Source organism: Pithys albifrons, chromosome 9, assembly GCF_047495875.1.
Source record: "Pithys albifrons albifrons isolate INPA30051 chromosome 9, PitAlb_v1, whole genome shotgun sequence".
NCBI lineage: Eukaryota > Metazoa > Chordata > Aves > Passeriformes > Thamnophilidae > Pithys > Pithys albifrons.
This window is the reverse complement of record NC_092466.1, coordinates 37,034,266-37,053,366: the sequence shown is the minus strand read 5'-3', so window position 1 is coordinate 37,053,366 and position 19,101 is coordinate 37,034,266. Positions and strand designations below refer to the sequence as shown.

The 19,101-nt window shown below is 46.4% G+C and overlaps 1 protein-coding gene across 1 annotated transcript in view; it reads right to left on the bottom strand.

Annotated features, from left to right (window-relative positions):
• PCDH15 (protocadherin related 15) overlaps nucleotides 1-19,101 on the bottom strand; it is a 432,606-nt gene that overhangs the window by 242,017 nt on the left and 171,488 nt on the right. Inside the window, exons 7-9 of the mRNA XM_071563312.1 lie at nucleotides 11,541-11,660; nucleotides 5,870-5,980; nucleotides 1,713-1,883 (exon numbers count right to left, since the gene is read on the bottom strand). Of these exons, the coding sequence (XP_071419413.1) occupies nucleotides 1,713-1,883; nucleotides 5,870-5,980; nucleotides 11,541-11,660 (402 nt within the window). The remainder of the gene's footprint in view (nucleotides 1-1,712; nucleotides 1,884-5,869; nucleotides 5,981-11,540; nucleotides 11,661-19,101) is intronic.

Genomic DNA, 19,101 nt, shown 5'->3' with positions numbered 1-19,101 from the left:
AGAAGGGTAAATCAATGTCCCAGTTTAAATAGGGATCATCTCTCCCCTGGAGACAGCTCATGTGCAACTGAAGCACAGCCCCTGGGGCCACATAAACAAGGCACAAAAATGTGTGGGATGGGAGAAGAGGCACAGGACAGAGGACAGGTAAGGCAGGAGCAGCAGGAACCTCCACACTTCCAGTCTCAGCCTCCCCCAGCTCCGGGCTGGAGGAAGCAGGACAGAGAGTCTGTCCTGCAATGAGCAAAGTCATGACCTGAATGTCAATGTTTAATGTTACTTTAATGTCATCTTAATGTCAAAGCTAATCAGGTGGGGTAATACCTCGTGATTCAATTGGCTGTTCCTTTTTCTATTCTTAAATATATGATTCAGAGGTCAAATGGCAATTGAGAAGTCCCTGTTTCTGTTCCCCTTGTCCTAGTTCAGCAGGAGGGACCAGCTAACCCTGTGTGGGGGTGATCAAAGCTGTGTATTCTACCCCCTCTATTCATTCCCCAAGGACAATGGGCCATTAGCAGCAGCTGCCCAGGGAGTCATTGGCACCTTCCCACCCAGCCTGAGGGGGGCGGAGCTGCCAATGGGCCATCAACAGTTCAACACCCCCTGGCTCCAGAGTTAATCACCCATTGTGTGAGTCCCCGCCCAGGGGGAGGGACTGGGTGCTCCCTGAGGGTACATAAGGGGTGGGTAAGAAGACCTCGGGAACTTCTCCTCGGATCCAGAGCAGCAGCAGGACCTTGACAGGAGGAGATCACCGCTCTCACCCAGACCACAGCCCTCACCTGCACCAACAGGTTTTTCCTTTCTTTTTGCTCTGGACTTGGGGGAGCCACAGGGGTCTCAGCACAAGGGCAAACAAACCCCCTTGGGTTTGTGCCCCAGGACACTGGGTTATACTGCTGGTTTTTTGTGAGTTGAAAGCTATTTCCCCTTTGTGTCAGTGTTGTTATTGTAATATTATTATTAAATTTTAGCTCTGATTTATATTCTCTCTCGTGGTGAGTTCATTTCCCCTGCTGGTTCACCTTTAAACCAGCACACCCCTACAAGACAGATGCACATCTCCATTACACTGAGCACCAGCTCTCCTGTAAGGAAGGGGAATCAGCACCATCTTGCACCAAGATATGATCCAGTTTTCACCTCATTTTGTGATTCACTGTGTACACTGAGTGTGAAACAAGCCTTATACTCCATCCCCATTCTCTGAGTGTACCAACCTACATACTTAGTACAGGCACCCAGCATGGGATACACCCCCAATGCTCTTCAGTGCCTCTTGACCAAAATCTGATAAAACAAACAAAAAATCTTCCCAAGGACTACTGACTAATGTTTCCTCTTCCAAAAAGTATTTCTCCTAAGGTTTATACCAAGCCTGAATGGAAACACATGTCAAGTCCCTTCCCAAAAGTGCTGCTTTGGGATATTTTGAGAGTGAAACCTGGAGAGATCAGGAAAAGCAATTCTACAATTGACCAAACCTCAGTGAGACTCAGCCTATGCAGTGAGTGAGCACTTTGCCACAGGATCAAAGCTGGAATTCCACCACCTGTTCTAACATGCATCTCACCTTGGTTTTCTTTTGCTTAGCACATAAAACCCAGCAAAAAGCACACGGGACCTTCCTATTACAATTCTTACCTGTGCCCACAGAAACAGATGACAGCTGATTGCAAACCAAACACATAAACAGTGCAGGGACTTACAGGGTCAGTGAGTTCTGGCAAGCTGGCTTGGTAGGTGAGGGGTCTGCAGTCACGGGTGTTGTTCACCAGCACACAGGGAAGGAACATCGGTCCCAGATCGTCCCCATCGAGCACGTCGACGGTCAGGGTGGTTGTGCTCGTCCTCCGCTCATTCAGGTTCTGGGCTCGGTCCTGTGGAGCAATTGGGGAGACTTTCTGCATTCAGGATCCATTGTTGAGTGGGTGGGACCAGTTTATCCCTGTGTGGGTGTGACCAAAGCTGGGCATTCCAAACCCTCTGGGCCACTGCCCAGCAACTGTTCCCAATGGCCCATTGGCAGCAGCTGCCCAGGGCACAGCTGAGCCCTCAGGCTGGGAGCTGGCTGGGAAAGAAGCCTGGCAGAGGAGCTGGGAGAACTGCCCTGCAGGGACTCCTTGGCACCTCCACACCCACCTCAGGGCTCAGCTCTGCTCAGGGGCCAGCAACCATTCCAAAATCCCCCCTGACTGCCAGAGTCAGATCCCCCAGTGTGGAACTCCCTGCCCTGGGGGAGGCACTGGGGGCTCCCACCCAAACCTGAGGGGAGACAGTCTTGGGGTTTGGGGACTTCTGGGACCACTCTTGGGATCCAGAGGAGGAGCAGACCCTGGACAGGAGGAGCCCACCACTCTCCCCCAGACTGTGCCATCATCTGCACCAACAGGTTTGTCCCTTCCTTTTCCTTTGGACTCGAAGGAACCACGTGGGGCTCAGCACAGGGGCCACCAAACCCCCCTGTGTTTGTGCCCCAGGGGGTGGGTTACACTGCTGGGGTTGGGGGTTAAACCCAATTTCTCTTTGTGCCATTGCCTTTATTGTAATATTGTTATTAAATTGTAACTCTGCCTTATAATCTCTTTTGTGTTGGGTTTGTTTCTCCTCCTGGTTTACCTTTAAACCAGCACACACTGAGAAGTCTGAAGCAAAGCCAAGGACTAAATATGTGAGCACTATAATTATCCAAGTTCTAGGAAACTGCTAATTACAGCAACTGCAGCCTCAGAGCTACAGAAATGCAATGACGAGGAGGAAGTGAGGAAATAGTGCAAGATACCTGTCACTCAGAAATAATACAGTTTGGGGAATCTGTAGTATTAAATCTATAAAAATGCAGCAAATTTGTGTAAGATCAGTCTCCTTTGCCTCATTTATAATGTGAAATGGTTGTGGGTGTTGCCAGCAGGGAGCTGAGCCCCACAGCACCAGTGGCAGGGGGGAGAGGGTCAGTAACCAGGTAAAACTCTTGGGCTGAGAGAAAGACAATTCCATAGGATGGAAGAAGAGTGGGATATAATAATAAAAATAATAATAATAATTAAAGAACATACAATTGATGCACAACCCAACTGCTCACCACCCATGATGGATGCCCAGCTGCCACCTCCCAGACAAATTACCCCCTGATGTCATATGATCTGGAACATCCCTTGGGCCAGTTGGGGCCAGTTGTCCCACCTGACCCTTCCCAGGTTCCTGTGGCCTTGGCCTTCTTGTCAGGAAGTCCTTGACTCGAGTGAGCACCTACTGACACATCCCTGTGTTCCCAACACTGTGCTCATCCTAAACTCACACCACAGTCCTGCATTGGGAAGAAAATTAACTCTATCTCGGCCAAAAGCAGGAGAATATCCCTGCTTTGTTCTATACTGTCTACATCATGGCCAAGTCCCACACTTCCTCATACACCCCAATTAATACATCCCAATTAATCACCACCACCTTTTCTGTCCTGTGTATGGACACAGATATCCTTCCTCAGCCTACAGAGCACCTCACCACAATGTCCCTCGAGTTAATTAGTTCATTTAATCCATGATTTTGGGCTTCATTTGCCATGGACTGTAATGCTCCATCCACCTCAGTTTAAGAAAGGCTTAGCACTTCTCTCCCTCTACCCCCAAAATAAAGCAGCCAAAGGACAGCAACGAGACTAATCCAAGATCTCCAAACTCTAACAACTGTGGAAAGCTGATTTGTGCACAGGATGAATTGCACTGCTCATGTTTTGGAAGGTCCAAGAACACTTCTGTGCACAGCAAAGCAGCTCCAGTGCTGCATCCCCCCAGCAATCTCCACACTGTATGATGGTTTCTCTTCCACATTATCATGGTCTGGCTTCTTTTTTACTTCCTTTTTAACCTTTAGGTACACAAGACACTATTGACTATTGCAACTTCTCCACTGCTTCCTTTTTTTTCTCTTTTTGGATGGCACAGAACAGAGCCTGAAAGCTCCTGAATTGTGGGAAACACCTGGATTAATTTTACAAACTGAAAAATGTAGGAGTAGTAACAGTGTCTCTTCTTTCTCCATTTGTTATCACAGTGAGGAAACACCATGACTAGCATTAGGTTTTTTAAGCCTTTCCCTCTCATCCTAATGTAACATTAACAGAAAAGAAAAAAGATCTATTTTTATTTCACTTTTTTCTTTTTTTTTTTTTGTATTTCTGCCATTTAATATCATCACCCATATAGGAGGAATAGGTCATTGCTCTAAATCAGATTGGATACATATTTTTTTTCCTGTTCTGCAGTCCACTTCTTGGAACAGCTTCACTTTTATAGTTAATATGGGAATTTCTGCACACATCTTTCTTCACAGACAGTGATGAAAACCAATTCCAGCTACAAGGAACAGCCTTCCTTAACTAAAATTTCCTGACATTCCTTCAGTAAGTGGCTTGAGTAACACTGGATCAAAGTAGATACAGAGCCAGTAATTCCATGCAGTATCCTCAGGATGCAAGAACAACACACTGCTGATGCTGGAATCAGTGGCCCAGGAGCATGATTGAATAGAACAGACAACAGAGAGGACTGAATGCATCCTCTGGTGTTGCAGAATCCCAGAATGGTCTGGTTTGGAAAGGACCTTAAAGCTCATCTCAGGTTGCTCCAAGCCCTGTCCAACCTGGGCACTTCCAGGGATGGGGCAGCCACAGCTGCTCTGCCCAACCTGTGCCAGGGCCTGCCCACCCTCCCAGGGAAGGATTCCTTCCCACTATCCCATCAGTCCCTGCCCTCTGGCAGTGGGAAGCCATTCCCCTTGTCCTGTCCCTCCATCCCTTGGCAATGGTCTCTCTCCATCTTTCCTGTTGGCCCCTCCAGGCCCTGCAAGGCCACAGTTGGGTCCCCCCAAAGCTTCTCCTCTCCAGGCTGAACAATCCCAGCTCTCCCAGCCTTCCCTCCCAGCAGAGCTGCTCCAGCCTCTGCCCATCCTGGGGCCTCCTCTGGGCTCTCCAGCAGCTCCATGGCCTTGCTGTGCTGGCCCCAGGGCTGGAGCAGCTCTGCAGGTGGGGTCTCACCTGAGTGGGGCAGAAGCTCAGGAAGCATTGACACAGCCCTGCAGCCTGTCTTCTGTTGGCAGAATGCTGAACATGCCACAAAATATGTCAGCAAACAGATTGCAGAATTTATCTGTGCCCCTGTACCACAAGATGAGAGGGAGCCAAGCACGTGGATTCAGGAGTGAGATACCCTGAGCTGCTCATTTCCCATGAACCAAGTCCTGTCACAACAGCAGCAAACAACAAAGGAGAAGTTTTCATTTACAGCTCTTATCAGAAGTACAAAAAGGGAAAAAAGATTCCACAACCCTCAAGGGCACCAAAAAACTTCTGTGATGACAGATCTCTGAGATAGAGTTTGAACATCACTTTTCTCCTCAGTGAGTATTATCCACTGCCAACCACTCTGGAAAAGCCTCTCCACATATCCCTGATAGGACTTGAAGGAAAAATCACCTCTTTATAGCAAAATGCACTTTCAGCTTGAAGGATACAACGAAATTGTACCCATTAAACTCTGCTGAGCCCAAATTAGCATTGCCAGATCTGTTAGAAAATGAGCACTTAGTGACACGAGGCTGCACTTTTCTGCATGGGCTGCACTGCAAATTTGCAGCTTGGGCCTCGTGCCAAAAAGGTTGGCCTGTCACACACCCTGAGCAAGCTTTTTTAACCAGGAATAATATGTCTGAGCTTTCAGCAGCCCAGATAAATCTTAAATTAGATCTCCAGGAGAAGAGGATTTATCAGACCTGGGATTTCAGCAAGGCTTTGCCTTTCCTTGGGAGAGGAAACTAAAACCCCACCTAATGCAGTGGCAGAAAAGGCCTTTAAGAGATTTATACTTACATTTGCTTGAACAATGACAAAATAACGAGTCTTTTCTTCATAGTTCAGCCTTTCCCGCAGAACTACTGCTCCAGACAAGGTGAGGGGGATATCAAAGGTCCTGTTGGAAGTCTGCAAAAGAGGAAACAATCCCATAAAACTGAACATGCTTCAGAGTTAAAATGTGTTTGATTTAATGGGCCACAGTGGGGCGACCCATTGGCTGCCATTCCAACCCTGCATCTGCTCTAGATCAGAGATTTTACAGTCTCCTGTATTTCCTCCCCACCCAATTTAGTCCACAAGAGCCCCACCCGAAACAGAATCACAGAATCAGAGAATCAGTGAGGTTGGAAAACACCTGAGATCCTCAAGTCTGAGCTGTGACCCAACACCACCTTGGCACCAAGTGCCACATCCAGTCTCTTCAGGAACACCCCCAGGGATGGTGACTCCACCACCTCCTTGGGCAGCCCATTCCACTGCCCAGTCACCCTTTCTGTGAAGAACTTCTTCCTAAGGTCCAAACTAAACCTACCTTGGTGCATCTTAAGACTCTGCCCTCCTGTCTTATTGCTGGTTGCCTGGGAGAAGAGATTGATCCCCCTCTGGTTCCCCTCTCCTCTCAGGGAGTTGCAGAGAGTGAGAAGGTCCCCCCTGAGCCTCCTTTGCTCCAGGTTGAGTCCCCCCAACTCCCTCAGCTGCTCCTCACAGCACTTGTGTTCCAGTCCCTTCTCCAGCCTCCCTGCACTTCCCTGGACCTTCTCCAGCACCTCAATATCCCTCCTGAACTGAGGGGCCAGAACTGGGCACAGCACTCGAGGTGTGGCCTCCCCAGTGCTCAGTCCAGGGCAGAATCCCCTCCCTGCTCCTGCTGCCACACTATTGCTGATTCAAGCCAGGATGCCACTGGCCTTCTTGGCCACTTGGGCACACCTGGGCACACCCTGCTCCTGTTCAGCTGCTGTCACAGCACCCCCAGGTCCCTCTGTGCCTGGCCCTGCCCAGCTCTTCTGTGCCAGCCTGTGCTGCTGCAGGAGCAAACAACACACACATCTCTTGGATTCCTTACATATCCATTGCTACTGCCAACCACAAACTGAGCTCTGACTGTTCTGCTTCTCTCCCATTTGCCAGCCTGAACCTGCAGTGCTGTGTTCAGGAGAAATTATCCAATATTGGAGGAGAAGAAACCCACATTATTGCACTTATCTGCTCTTCATTCTGGCTCTCACGAGGGCAACGAGGTGGGAAACATGCAGGGAGCACCAAGCACAGGCTCAGGTGCCAGGACAGCATGTGTTCATACACAGGAAAGTTGGATTTCAGGGGAAATCAGATGCCAGGTGAGGTGAAATCCAACCTGTCTGGTGTGTCTGCTCACACAGACTCAGCTCACAAAGCTGGGGCACTGCTGGGGTGCAAAGGTTTCTGACCTGACACCCAGATCCAATTCTATTATCTAATAAATTACAGCCAAAAAATCCTTCAATGTGTCACCTTAGCATGTGGGATATAGTTACTATTCAAGCATGTTGAACAGGCAGTGCCAATGCAGCATTCCCAGTTCTCTCCACAGGACACATGGCAGAGGTCCATGGTATTATTCTCTCCTCAGATGACAAAGCAGGGCCTTTCCCTCTTAAAAGTTCAAACAGCTGCTAAAATTGTTTTTCAGCAAATAAATGAGATTGATGGTTAAATTCACCATGCTGCAGGAATCTGTGGTGAGCAGGAAAACAGGACTGGGAAGTCCCAGACTCTGCTAAATAACTGGAGACACTGTTTGCTTCTGTCTGAGTCTGGCTCTCATCTTCTGGGATAAAACACACAAGAGTTCCCACAGAAATCAGTTAGGATTTTTGTACTGAGGCAAAACAGAGGTCAGAGAATCATGGAATTGTTTGGGCTGGAAGAAATCCTTAAGGTCATTTCCTTCCATGGCAGGGACACCTCCCACCAGACCAGGGTGCTCCAAGCCCTGTCCAACCTGGCCTGGGACACTCCCAGGGATGGGGCAGCCACAGCTTCTCTGCCCAACCTGTGCCAGGGCCTGCCCACCCTCACAGCCAACAATTCCTTCCCTATATCCAACCTAAATTTTCCCTCTTTCAGTTTGAACCCTTTACTGCTTGCCCTGAGGCACAGCCCCTCTCCAGCAGATAAACACACGGATAAAAATCAACAATAAGCCTCAGCATGTCCGTAAGGGAAAATCAACAATCACCCCAGAGAAAAGTGAAAAAAGTAAGGTCTAACATCATCAGTTCACAGTGAATTATTCACTGACCCTGTCACTGTCACACAATTCTCCCTCCCAGAAAGCAAAAGCATCGAGTGCAATTGGCCCCTCAGTTGAGGCAAGAGATTGAGGGGCTGGAGCGGGGCCAGAGAAGAGCAACGAGGCTGGAGAAGGGACTGGATGTGGCACTGAGTGTCCTCTTAAACATCTCCAGGGGCAGAGAATCCACCTTGTCTTGATCCAACCCCACTGTGACCACCAGCCCAGGGCACAGAGTGCCCTGGGCTGGTGGTCACAGTAGGGTTGGATCAAGGGTTGGATTTGATGATCTCAGGGGTCTCTTCCAACCCAACTGAGAAGAGCAACAAGGCTGGAGAAGGGACTGGAGCACAAGTGCTGTGGGGAGAGGCTGAGGGAGCTGGGGGTGTTCAGCCTGGAGAAGAGGAGGCTCAGAGGTGACCTCAGCACTGTCTGGAACTGCCTGAAGGGAAGTTCTGGCCAGGTGGGGGTTGGTCTCTTCTCACAGGCAACCAACAGAAGGACAAGAGGGCACTGGATGAGGCTCTGCCAGGGGAGGTTTGGGTTGGATAACAGAAAGAAATTCCTTGCAGAGAGAGTGGAATGGGCTGCCCAGAGGGGGGGGGAATTCTCCATCCTTGGAGGTGTTTAAGATGAGACTGGATGTGGCACTGAGTGCCATGGGCTGGTGAGCACAGTGGGGTTGGATCAAGGGCTGGACTTGATGATCTCAGAGGTCTCTTCCAACCCAACTGACTCTATGATTTTATGATTCAACTCAGTAGCTATTTGTTGGTGCAAAGAAATGATACTTGAGCAATTCAGATCTATATGGACCCTGTGAGAGTGGAGCAGCTGCCAGCTAAGAATCAACAAGGCCAGAGCTGCTGTTGACCATTAAGGAGAAATCACTCCCTGGGAGTTCTCAGCTACTCCCCAGAAGTTTCTCATGAGAACTCTTCAACTTTCTCACAGGACTCCCGAGATGTCCCTGAAAACAGTCAGGATGAGTTCTGCAAAAGATTGGACTTGTGAGATATGGATTATAACCAATTAGAATTTGTAGTTTGATTGTGTGAGGTTCAATTTAGCCAACAGAACGTAGCCTTGACCATATATAAACTGTGTGCAGTGTGTAATAAAGGGCTTTCACTACAAACCATAATGGCTTGTTGTGCCAAGTCTTTTCCTCTGAGTAAAATGTTTCCTTTAGCTATTTCCACTTGTGTTGAGTTCAGTGGGCACAGCACTGCAGCCTCCATGGGGTGCCCAGCCCCCACAGTGCCACCTGAACCCCGAGCTGTGTGCCAGCCTTCTGACCCAGCTGGAAAATCAGAGTGCTGTGCCCACAGAGCCACCTCAGCCCCACATTCCCCCCAGGAAACACAGGGAGCTTCAGTGAGAGGTCAGTAAATCCACGCACTCTGCTTTGCCCCCACAGACACATTTTAACATCTATGTCAGGGCTTGTTATGGGCTCACCCAGGTGGGCCTAGATTTGGGCCCTGAAGTCTGGACTAGGCTGAAGCTGTCAGCTGACTTGAGCTGGGCTGAGCCAACAGCTGACCTCTTCTAGCCAGTAATTTTGTATTCCATACCACATTATGACATCATCTCCAGGGAAGTGGGAACCAGTGTGGGAGTGGTTAAGGCAGTCGCTTCTCAGCCCTCCTCTTGGGAGGACACACGATGCTGTCCCAGGGGGGATGGAGAGGACCAGGCCCACCACTGGCTCACAGGGTACCTCAGGAAAGTAAAATGTGTTGTTCTGGGTCTCTCCTTTCTGCTTGGGTTTGTCTCCCTGGGGAATAAGCTTCTTCTTAAGTAATGTGTAGTTAGGACAGTAGAATTTGTGTGTTCGTTAAGAAGTTGAGGTGGGGAACTTGTTGTTGCAGACTTGTGTGAGTGAATATTTGTACTCTCTTCTAATTGTCTCTTTCTTTCTGTGAAAAATATATGTAGATTTAGTATAAATGCAGTTCGAAGTGGTTTTTTTTTCCTTTCCCCTCTCTTTTCCTCCCTTTCCCTGGTGTTAGGAGGGAGGCTTTTCTCTCTGTGCTTGGGGGGGTTGGCAGTTGCTTATCTCAAACTAAGACAGGGCTGAAAATGAAGGTTGGGCTGCTGACAAATGCCCACCAGACCTGTGCTGGTGGCACCAGCCCTGTGCCCATGGCCCACAGACTGAAAGGGGGCATCACTGAAAGGACTCCAAATTCGCTTCCAAAATGCCTTTGGAGACTTCCCACAACCCACCCACGTGCAAAGGCTTTGTTAGAATGGAGAAAATCCAACCTCTAACCCTAAAGAGAATTTATTCTGGTACTTTAAAGTGTTTGCTTGAAACCCAATGTGTTTGCTCAGATAGAAGGTAAGGATCACTAGTGCTTCATTTTAATTATACAAGGTAAGGATCACTGGCATTTCATTGTAATTATATATATTGCTCTTTTTTTTTTAACAGTGATCTTTTAACATAAATGACTTTGTGAGGGAAGTCAGAATATCTTTTCTTGAGAGTAATTTAGCCATGGCTCTGAATATTTCTTAGCTATGAATCTGTTAAGTGTAGATGTGTAGGAGTAAATCCAGCTGCCTGAAAATGCCAACACCGAGGTGGAAGTGTGTGAACAACACTGGAGCAGAGAGGTTATTAATTACAGAATCCCAGGATGGTTTGGGTTGGAAGGGACCTTAAACCCACCCGGTGCCACCCCCTGCCACGGGCAGGGACACCTCCCACCAGCCCAGGCTGCTCCAAGCCCTGTCCAACCTGGCCTGGGACACTCCCAGGGATAGGGGAGCCACATAAAAATGATGAAATTTTTACATTTTATATTTATATTTGTTTACAGTTTTGTATATGTTCATTTGTATAATTTTTCTATTTCTACAGGTTACTTTTATGTATTTTTATTTTTATTTTATTTTATATATATTTTTATATATTTCCATATATATTTATTTATATATATACATATACACATGTATATACATATATATACACACACATATAAACACACACATATATACACATGTGTGCATGTGTATATGTATATATATAAATAAATATATATGGAAATATATGGATATTATCACATAAAAGTAACCTGTAGAAATAAAAGGATTATTAAAATGAACATATATATATACATATATACATATATACATATACATGCATATATACACACATATACATATATACACACATATATATACACACACATATATGTGTATATATGTATATATGTGTGTGTATATATTTATGTGTGTGTGTTTTTATATATATATATCTATATATGTGTGTGTATATATACATATAAATATATACACATACATACACACACACACACACACACACACACACACACACACACATATATAAATAAATAAAATATGTACATACCTGGGGAAGAAAGCCCTGAATGGACTTACCTTGTCATTAGGATTATACTGGATGACATATTCAATCTGGCCATTGGGACCATCATCAATGTCAGTAGCACCATTGTTTCCAGAAAATCCTGTGAAGATGGTTGTTCCAACAGGAGTCAACTGCAAGAACAGTGACACACACCCATGAGCACCTCAGGGTATACAGCAAACTATTAAACAACTCTTTGAAGGCTTTTGTTGTTATTTTATTTCCCCCCATAGCTCTGGGCTGTAATTCACCGAGACAGAACTTCATTTGTTTAAAAAAAAATTATGGTAAGAAAAACATAAAAAAGATGATGAGGGGAAAAAAAGTCTTCAAATTGGAAAAACTCAGGAAACAAATATAAATGAAAATGAATAAAAGCTGCTTTTTCAGACTCAGGAAGGAAAACAAAGCTGAGCTGTGAGTGTCAACAGAAGTGATTTGCCAATGTCCTCATGGCAACATGAGCAGAGCCAGATGAACATCATCTCATGCAAACACAGACACCCAGAGAGCTTTGTGGCTTCAAACACCAGAGTGGTGCTGGTTCTCCAACATTGTCTTGGCAGGAATTGAATACCCATTAAATTATATCCTGAAAGAGAATCCCTTTCTAATTATCCTCACACAGCACGAAATCAAGACCCATTGAGATCAAGGACAGAAGATTTCTTAGGAGTCATCTCGCTTCTGCATTTGAATATTTGAATTTTAACTTTGTGAGTAATCAACCTGAAAGAGCAAACCCAATGAAGAAGCAGCCCTGGCTCCAGCCCCACTTTGGGGTCCTTACATTGAATCCCACTGCCCTCCTTCATTTCTCCAAATTTGACAGGAAGTTTTGGCACATATTTAATCCTAAACCTTCTATAAAGGTTTGAAAAGCTGTAAGAAGAGAAGGTGGCCAAGGACAGAGCCATTCCAGTGTTTGTCACAGATCTGGATGTTATTTCACGTTCATATTCTTCTAGTTCACACCATAAAGCAAATAATTAACTCTGCGTTTCCTCTTAAGTCACAGTTCCTGTTTTATTTATAAAGCTGCTAATTAACTGTGCAATGGTTGACAGAGCACTCTGAGAAACACTTTCAGGGCTGAGAATACTGAATCTTAGAAACAAAAAGCACCATTTCAAAGCCTTCCTGTAGTAAAACAGGCAGGGTCTGATTTAGAATATTTATGCTCTCCACACTTAGGCCACAATAACAAGGTTTGTTCGTGGTTTGCTGCAAACTTGACTTACTGTTGGTATGGGCAGGAAAGTGCCATTGGGGGTGTAGGAAGTTCATTGTACCTCTCTGCTTACTAAAGGGTCACCCTCCTGCCTACTACAGAGTTACTCTCACACCTACTAAAGGGTCACCCTCCTGCCTACTACAAAGTAACTCTCACACCTACTAAAGGGTTACCATCCTCCCTACTACAGAGTTACTCTCACACCTACTAAAGGGTTACCATCCTCCCTACTACAGAGTTACTCTCACACCTACTAAAGGGTTACCATCCCGCCTACTATAGAGTTACTCTCACACCTACTAAAGGGTCACCCTCCTGCCTACTATAGAGTTACTCTCACACCTACTAAAGGGTCACCCTCCTGCCTACTACAGAGTTACTCTCACACCTACTAAAGGGTCACCCTCCTGCCTACTACAGAGTTACTCTCACACCTACTAAAGGGTTACCATCCTCCCTACTATAGAGTTACTCTCACACCTACTAAAGGGTCACCCTCCTGCCTACTATAGAGTTACTCTCACACCTACTAAAGGGTCACCCTCCTGCCTACTATAGAGTTACTCTCACACCTACTAAAGGGTTACCATCCTCCCTACAACAGAGTTACTCTCACACCTACTAAAGGGTTACCATCCTGCCTACTATAGAGTTACTCTCACACCTACTAAAGGGTTACCCTCCTGCCTACTACAGAGTTACTCTCACACCTACTAAAGGGTTACCATCCTCCCTACTACAGAGTTACTCTCACACCTACTAAAGGGTTACCATCCCGCCTACTATAGAGTTACTCTCACACCTACTAAAGGGTCACCATCCTCCCTACTATAGAGTTACTCTCACACCTACTAAAGGGTCACCCTCCTGACTACTATAGAGTTACTCTCACACCTACTAAAGGGTCACCATCCTCCCTACTATAGAGTTACTCTCACACCTACTAAAGGGTCACCATTCTCCCTACTCTAGAGTTACTCTCACACCTACTAAAGGGTCACCCTCCTGACTACTATAGAGTTACTCTCACACCTACTAAAGGGTCACCATCCTCCCTACTATAGAGTTACTCTCACACCTACTAAAGGGTTACCATCCTCCCTACTCTAGAGTTACTCTCACACCTACTAAAGGGTCACCCTCCTGACTACTACAGAGTTACTCTCACACCTACTAAAGGGTCACCCTCCTGCCTACTATAGAGTTACTCTCACACCTACTAAAGGGTTACCATCCTGCCTACTATAGGGTTACCCTCATACCTATTAAAGGGTTACTCTCCTGCGTACTAAGGGGTTACTCTCCTCCCTACTAAAGGGCTATCCTTATGCCTACTAAAATGTTACTCTCCTGCCTACTAAATGGTTACTCTAATCTCTAACTAAAGGGTTACTCTAATACCTACTAAAGGGTTGCCCTCACCCCTACTAAAGGGTTACTCTCCTGCCCACTAAAGGGTTACTCTCAAACCTACTAAAGGGTTACTCTCCTGCCCACTAAAGGGTTACCATCACCCCTACTAAAGGGTTACTCTCCTGCCTACTAAGGGGTTACCCCCATACCTACTAAAAGCTTACTGTCCTGCCTACTAAATGGTTACTCTAATCCCTAAGCAAAGGGTTACTCTCATGTCTGCTAAAGGGTTATCCTCCTGCCTACTAAAGGGTTACTCTCCTGCCCACTAAAGGGTTACTCTCAAACCTACTAAAGGGTTACCCTCACACCTACTAAAGGGTTACCCTCATACCTACTAAAGAGTTACTCTCCTGCCTACTAAGGGGTTACCCCCATATCTACTAAAAGCTTACTATCCTGCCTTCTAAATGGTTACTCTAATCCCTAAGCAAAGGGTTATCCTCCTGCCTACTAAAGGGTTACTCTCCTGCCCACTAAAGGGTTACCCTCACACCTACTAAAGGGTTACTCTCATACCTACTAAAGGGCTACCCTCCTGCCTACTAAAGGGTTACTCTCCTGACCACTATAGGATTACTCTCATGCCTACATACCTACTCTCATGCCTGCCAAATATAGGGTTACTCTCCTGCCTACTAAAGGGTTACTCTCATACCTACTAACAGGTTACTCTCCTACCTAATAGAGGATTACTCTCATACCTACTAACAGGTTACTCTCCTGCCTACTAAAGGGTTACTCTCATACCTACTAACAGGTTACTCTCCTACCTAATAGAGGATTACTCTCATACCTACTAACAGGTTACTCTCCTGCCTACCAAAGGGTTACTCTCATACCTACTAACAGGTTACTCTCCTGCCTACCAAAGGGTTACTCTCATACCTACTAACAGGTTACTCTCCTGCCTACCAAAGGGTTACTCTCATACCTGCTAAAGGGCAGGAGCACAGAGGTGCCTTGGGGAACACTAAAATGATGGACAAATGGTGCCTCTTTATATATTTGTAGATTCTAATCTGGCTGTAGATTTTCTCCCACTTCAGGGAGCAGGTGACAGTTTCTAAACTCATTTCTCAGGGTTTGTGCCACGTTCCTGAAATTCTGTTTAATGTTCTTTCCAAGGAAAAGGCTTTAGCAAGGACACCTTGGTTGGGACAAACACCTGGGAGAGATCTTGTGGTCAAAGCAGGGCAGAAGGCGCAGAACCCTTGGAGAAACTCCAAGGATAGTTCCAGGGGTGGACAATTCTCAGGTTGGACGTATCCATTAGACATGACAATCAATTAGAGTTATAAATTTGTAAAAACCTCACATTGTATCGTGCATTTATGTATCTTGGTGAACCTGAAAGCACTTTCATTGAGGGACCTGCTCTCTATTTTATCTGTACTAATGTAGTTTGGGAAGTTCTTTCTTCCACTTTAAGCAACACTTGCAATTAAAACCATGTTGGGATGGGAACAAATTAAGTCAAACCAGCACCTTCCCTTGTGCCATCCCCTGCCCCAGGCTCAGCATCATTCCTGAACTGCCAACAACCCTCCTCAATCTTTGATGCCACCCTGCACTTTCCCCTCTCTTACCTGGGCACTGACACCCCCAACAGCTCTAAATAAAAGAACTTAACCCATTAACCATTGGTTAAGTAATAGTCCCATGAGGGGAAAGGGACAGGCACTCCTGGCTGGCCACAGGGAGCATATTATGGAAACCTCCCTTGTTTCTGCTCTGCAGACATGGAGAAGCCCTGGTGCTCCTGGGCTCTGTAGGCATCAGACTTGTAGAATTAGAGAATAATTTGGGTTGGAAAGGACCTTAAACCCACCCAGTGCCACCCCTGCCATGGGCAGGGACACCTCCCACCAGCCCAGGGTGCTCCAAGCCCTGTCCAGCCTGGCCTTGGACACTCCCAGGGATGGGGCAGCCACAGCTTCTCTGCCCAACCTGTGCCAGGGCCTGCCCACCCTCACAGGGAAGAATTCCTTACCAATATTCAATTTAAACCTACTCTCTGTCAGCATGAAGCCATTCCCCTTGTCCTGTCCCTCCATCCCTTGTCCCCAGTCCCTCTCCAGGTCTCCTGGAGCCCCTTTAGGCCCTGGCAGGGGCTCTCAGGTCTCCCTGAAGCCCTGTCCTCTCCAGGTGATCCTCCCAAGTCTCCCAGCCTGGCTCCAGAGCAGGGGGGCTCCAGCCCTGGAGCATCTCTGTGTCCTTCTCTGGACTCCTCCAGGAGAACTCCATGCCCTTCCTGTGCTGAGGACCACAGAGCTGGACACTGTACTCCCAGTGGGGTCTCATATTTTTAAAAAAAAAAATCATATTAAAAGACAGTAAATATTAAATATTAAAAAACCCCATCCCATTCCACAAGCCCAGGACTGACAGACATCCCAGGGACGTTTGTGCTGCTCCCATCAGCCTGATGCTGGAACTCCACATCCTACAAAGGGAGAGGGCAGAGCTCCAAGGAGCATCCCAAGTCACCAGACCACTCCAAGAGGGAACCTCCCAGCTGCCAAGAGGCTGAGCAAGGGCTGGGCCTGCCCAAGTGAAGGGCCAGGAGCACAGAAAGGTGTGGTTTCCACTGGGCTCAGCCAGCAGCTCCAATGGAAGAGTTAATTGCTGTTTCACCCTGAGCAGCTCTGTTGGGTCCTGACAGGCTGCAGATAAAGGGTGGCCAACATAAAAAGGCTCCAGCACATTATTAAGTGATAACAAAGGAGACAGTTGTAAAAGGGAACTATCAGTAAACAGCAGAATTGCAATTGCACGCTCTGGCAGCGAAAGTCAAAAGCTCAAGTCTTGAGTTTAATGTATTACATCCAAAGGAACTGACTGCACATGTGCAGCTTTCCATTTGATGCACATTTTCTTTTATGCAACAGGAATGATACCAGAAAACACTGGAAAAAAATCCCCCACCACTCCCTCATTCCATTCAGCCTGCTCAGAGATCCAACATTAGAGATTCCTGCAGCCTTTAAAAGAGTTCAGAGGAGCTCTCACCAAAATGCTTCCAAATCCAGTTCCAATCATTTGAGAGAGGCCCCTCAGCATTCCAAGGCACCCAAAGTTTTCCACTGAGAGCTCAGCATTGCAGTGATTTCCCACTAGCCACAGTATCACCTCTCCCTATTGCACTGACCACCAGCCATGGAGGACACTTGTACCCCAAATATGTGAGAGATTCCTCAGGGGCTGCTGTCAGGTTGTTGTTGGAACAAGGAGCAACTCAATCCACATAATAAAGTGTGACTCTTCAGCCAGGGGAGGCTCAGGTTGGATGTTAGGAAGAATTTCTTCCCTTAAAGAGTGGAATTCTGTTGCTCCATATGAAGCTTCAGCATCTCCTGCAGAAAGGCACTGGAGTTCTGTAGCAAAGTGTCGGACCACGCCGAGTGTCTCACCTTGTGCAGGAGAAAACCTTAGGAATTGTAAAGAAACAACGAGCTGAGTGTGCCTGAGGGGGATCATCTCTGTGAGAATTCGACTGAAAAAGAACCACCGTGACAAGAAACAAGGAAGAGTTTCAAAAGAATGCAATGAAACAGAGAGGAAAGGCACACAGCACATCTGCTTCTCCCCCAGTCTGCAGCTGTAATGCTTAGAAACTTCCTTCAATGTGATTTATGTCTTTTAGAAGTCAAGATGTAGGCAGAAACATTCAGCTCTTCCATAAAACATTTGGAAAATAAATCCCCCTATTATTGGCTATTTACAAAGTTAAAAATGAATCATTTTCCACGGTGGCCCCAAAGAGCAGAGCAAAGCCAGATTTCCAGTTAATCACTCTGAGCTAACGGCCTTTTGATGATGTCTACCTGCAGAGATTAATTATTTTGACACCACAAGCAAAGAGACAGGAATAATTACCCAAGAAATGAAAATTCAGCACAAGCCATAATGCTCCACAGCCCAAAGCCAAAGTCTTGAGATGACTGAAATACAAGCAACACATTTATTTTGTAAAGGATTCCCAGCTCTGCCAACTTAAGGGGGAAAAAAACCCTCCAAAACCAATAAAGACACCAATCCTACAATTCTGGGTTACAAACAGCTCTCAGATCCAAGTAATAAAGAGGTACTGACTTCAAACAATGTTGTAGTAACTCCACTACCATTCCCAACACTAAAAGCTCCTGAACTTCCCAACACCTCTGCAGGGCTCAGGTAAGTGAAAAAGCAAGACCAAAGGAAGTCAGTTTTATCCAGCCCAGGCACTGGAGTTTGATTTAGCTCTGATAAAACCCCCCAAATTAAGTAGTGGTGAACACAAACCACGGCCAACCACAACGGGGCCTCAGCAGCACAGGAGTTCAGTTCCTAAACCCCACATCAGGGTACAGAAATTCAACACCCTCGTGGCAATGCTGTAGATTTGCCTGTAGAATGTCAACTGAGGTGCATAATTCTTGTGGATTTGAACCCAGCCCTAGAACTGGGTTTTAATGCTGCACTAACACTTATCTCCCAGTCACTGATACACCCAGTCAGACTCAGCCCCAGGCTGCTGTCACTGTCAGGATGTTTTTCCCTAAATGAATAATGATGTGATATTTTCCTATAAATAAAAATATGCAATGCAAAAAGCCAAGGAAATAACTCTGCAGAGTATTAGTAATTATCATAAAAATGGTGACATCAACCTTAACTCATTTTCCTTTCATGAGGAGACTCACAGTGCTGTGGAGAGCAGCTGGAGTTGGTTGAGACACATTCTTTGACTAGAAGAAGACTAAGTGGAATGATTAAAATCCTCCTCAATAACCATGTAATGATAATTTTGATACCTGGATGCAAAAACCACACGTGTGCTGGAGGGGAACATAAATTTCTCCACACAAGTTAATTTTGGCTCCCCTTTCTCAGGGCTCTTCTATAGCCCAAATGTGGGAATGACAGAAGAAAACACTGAAATC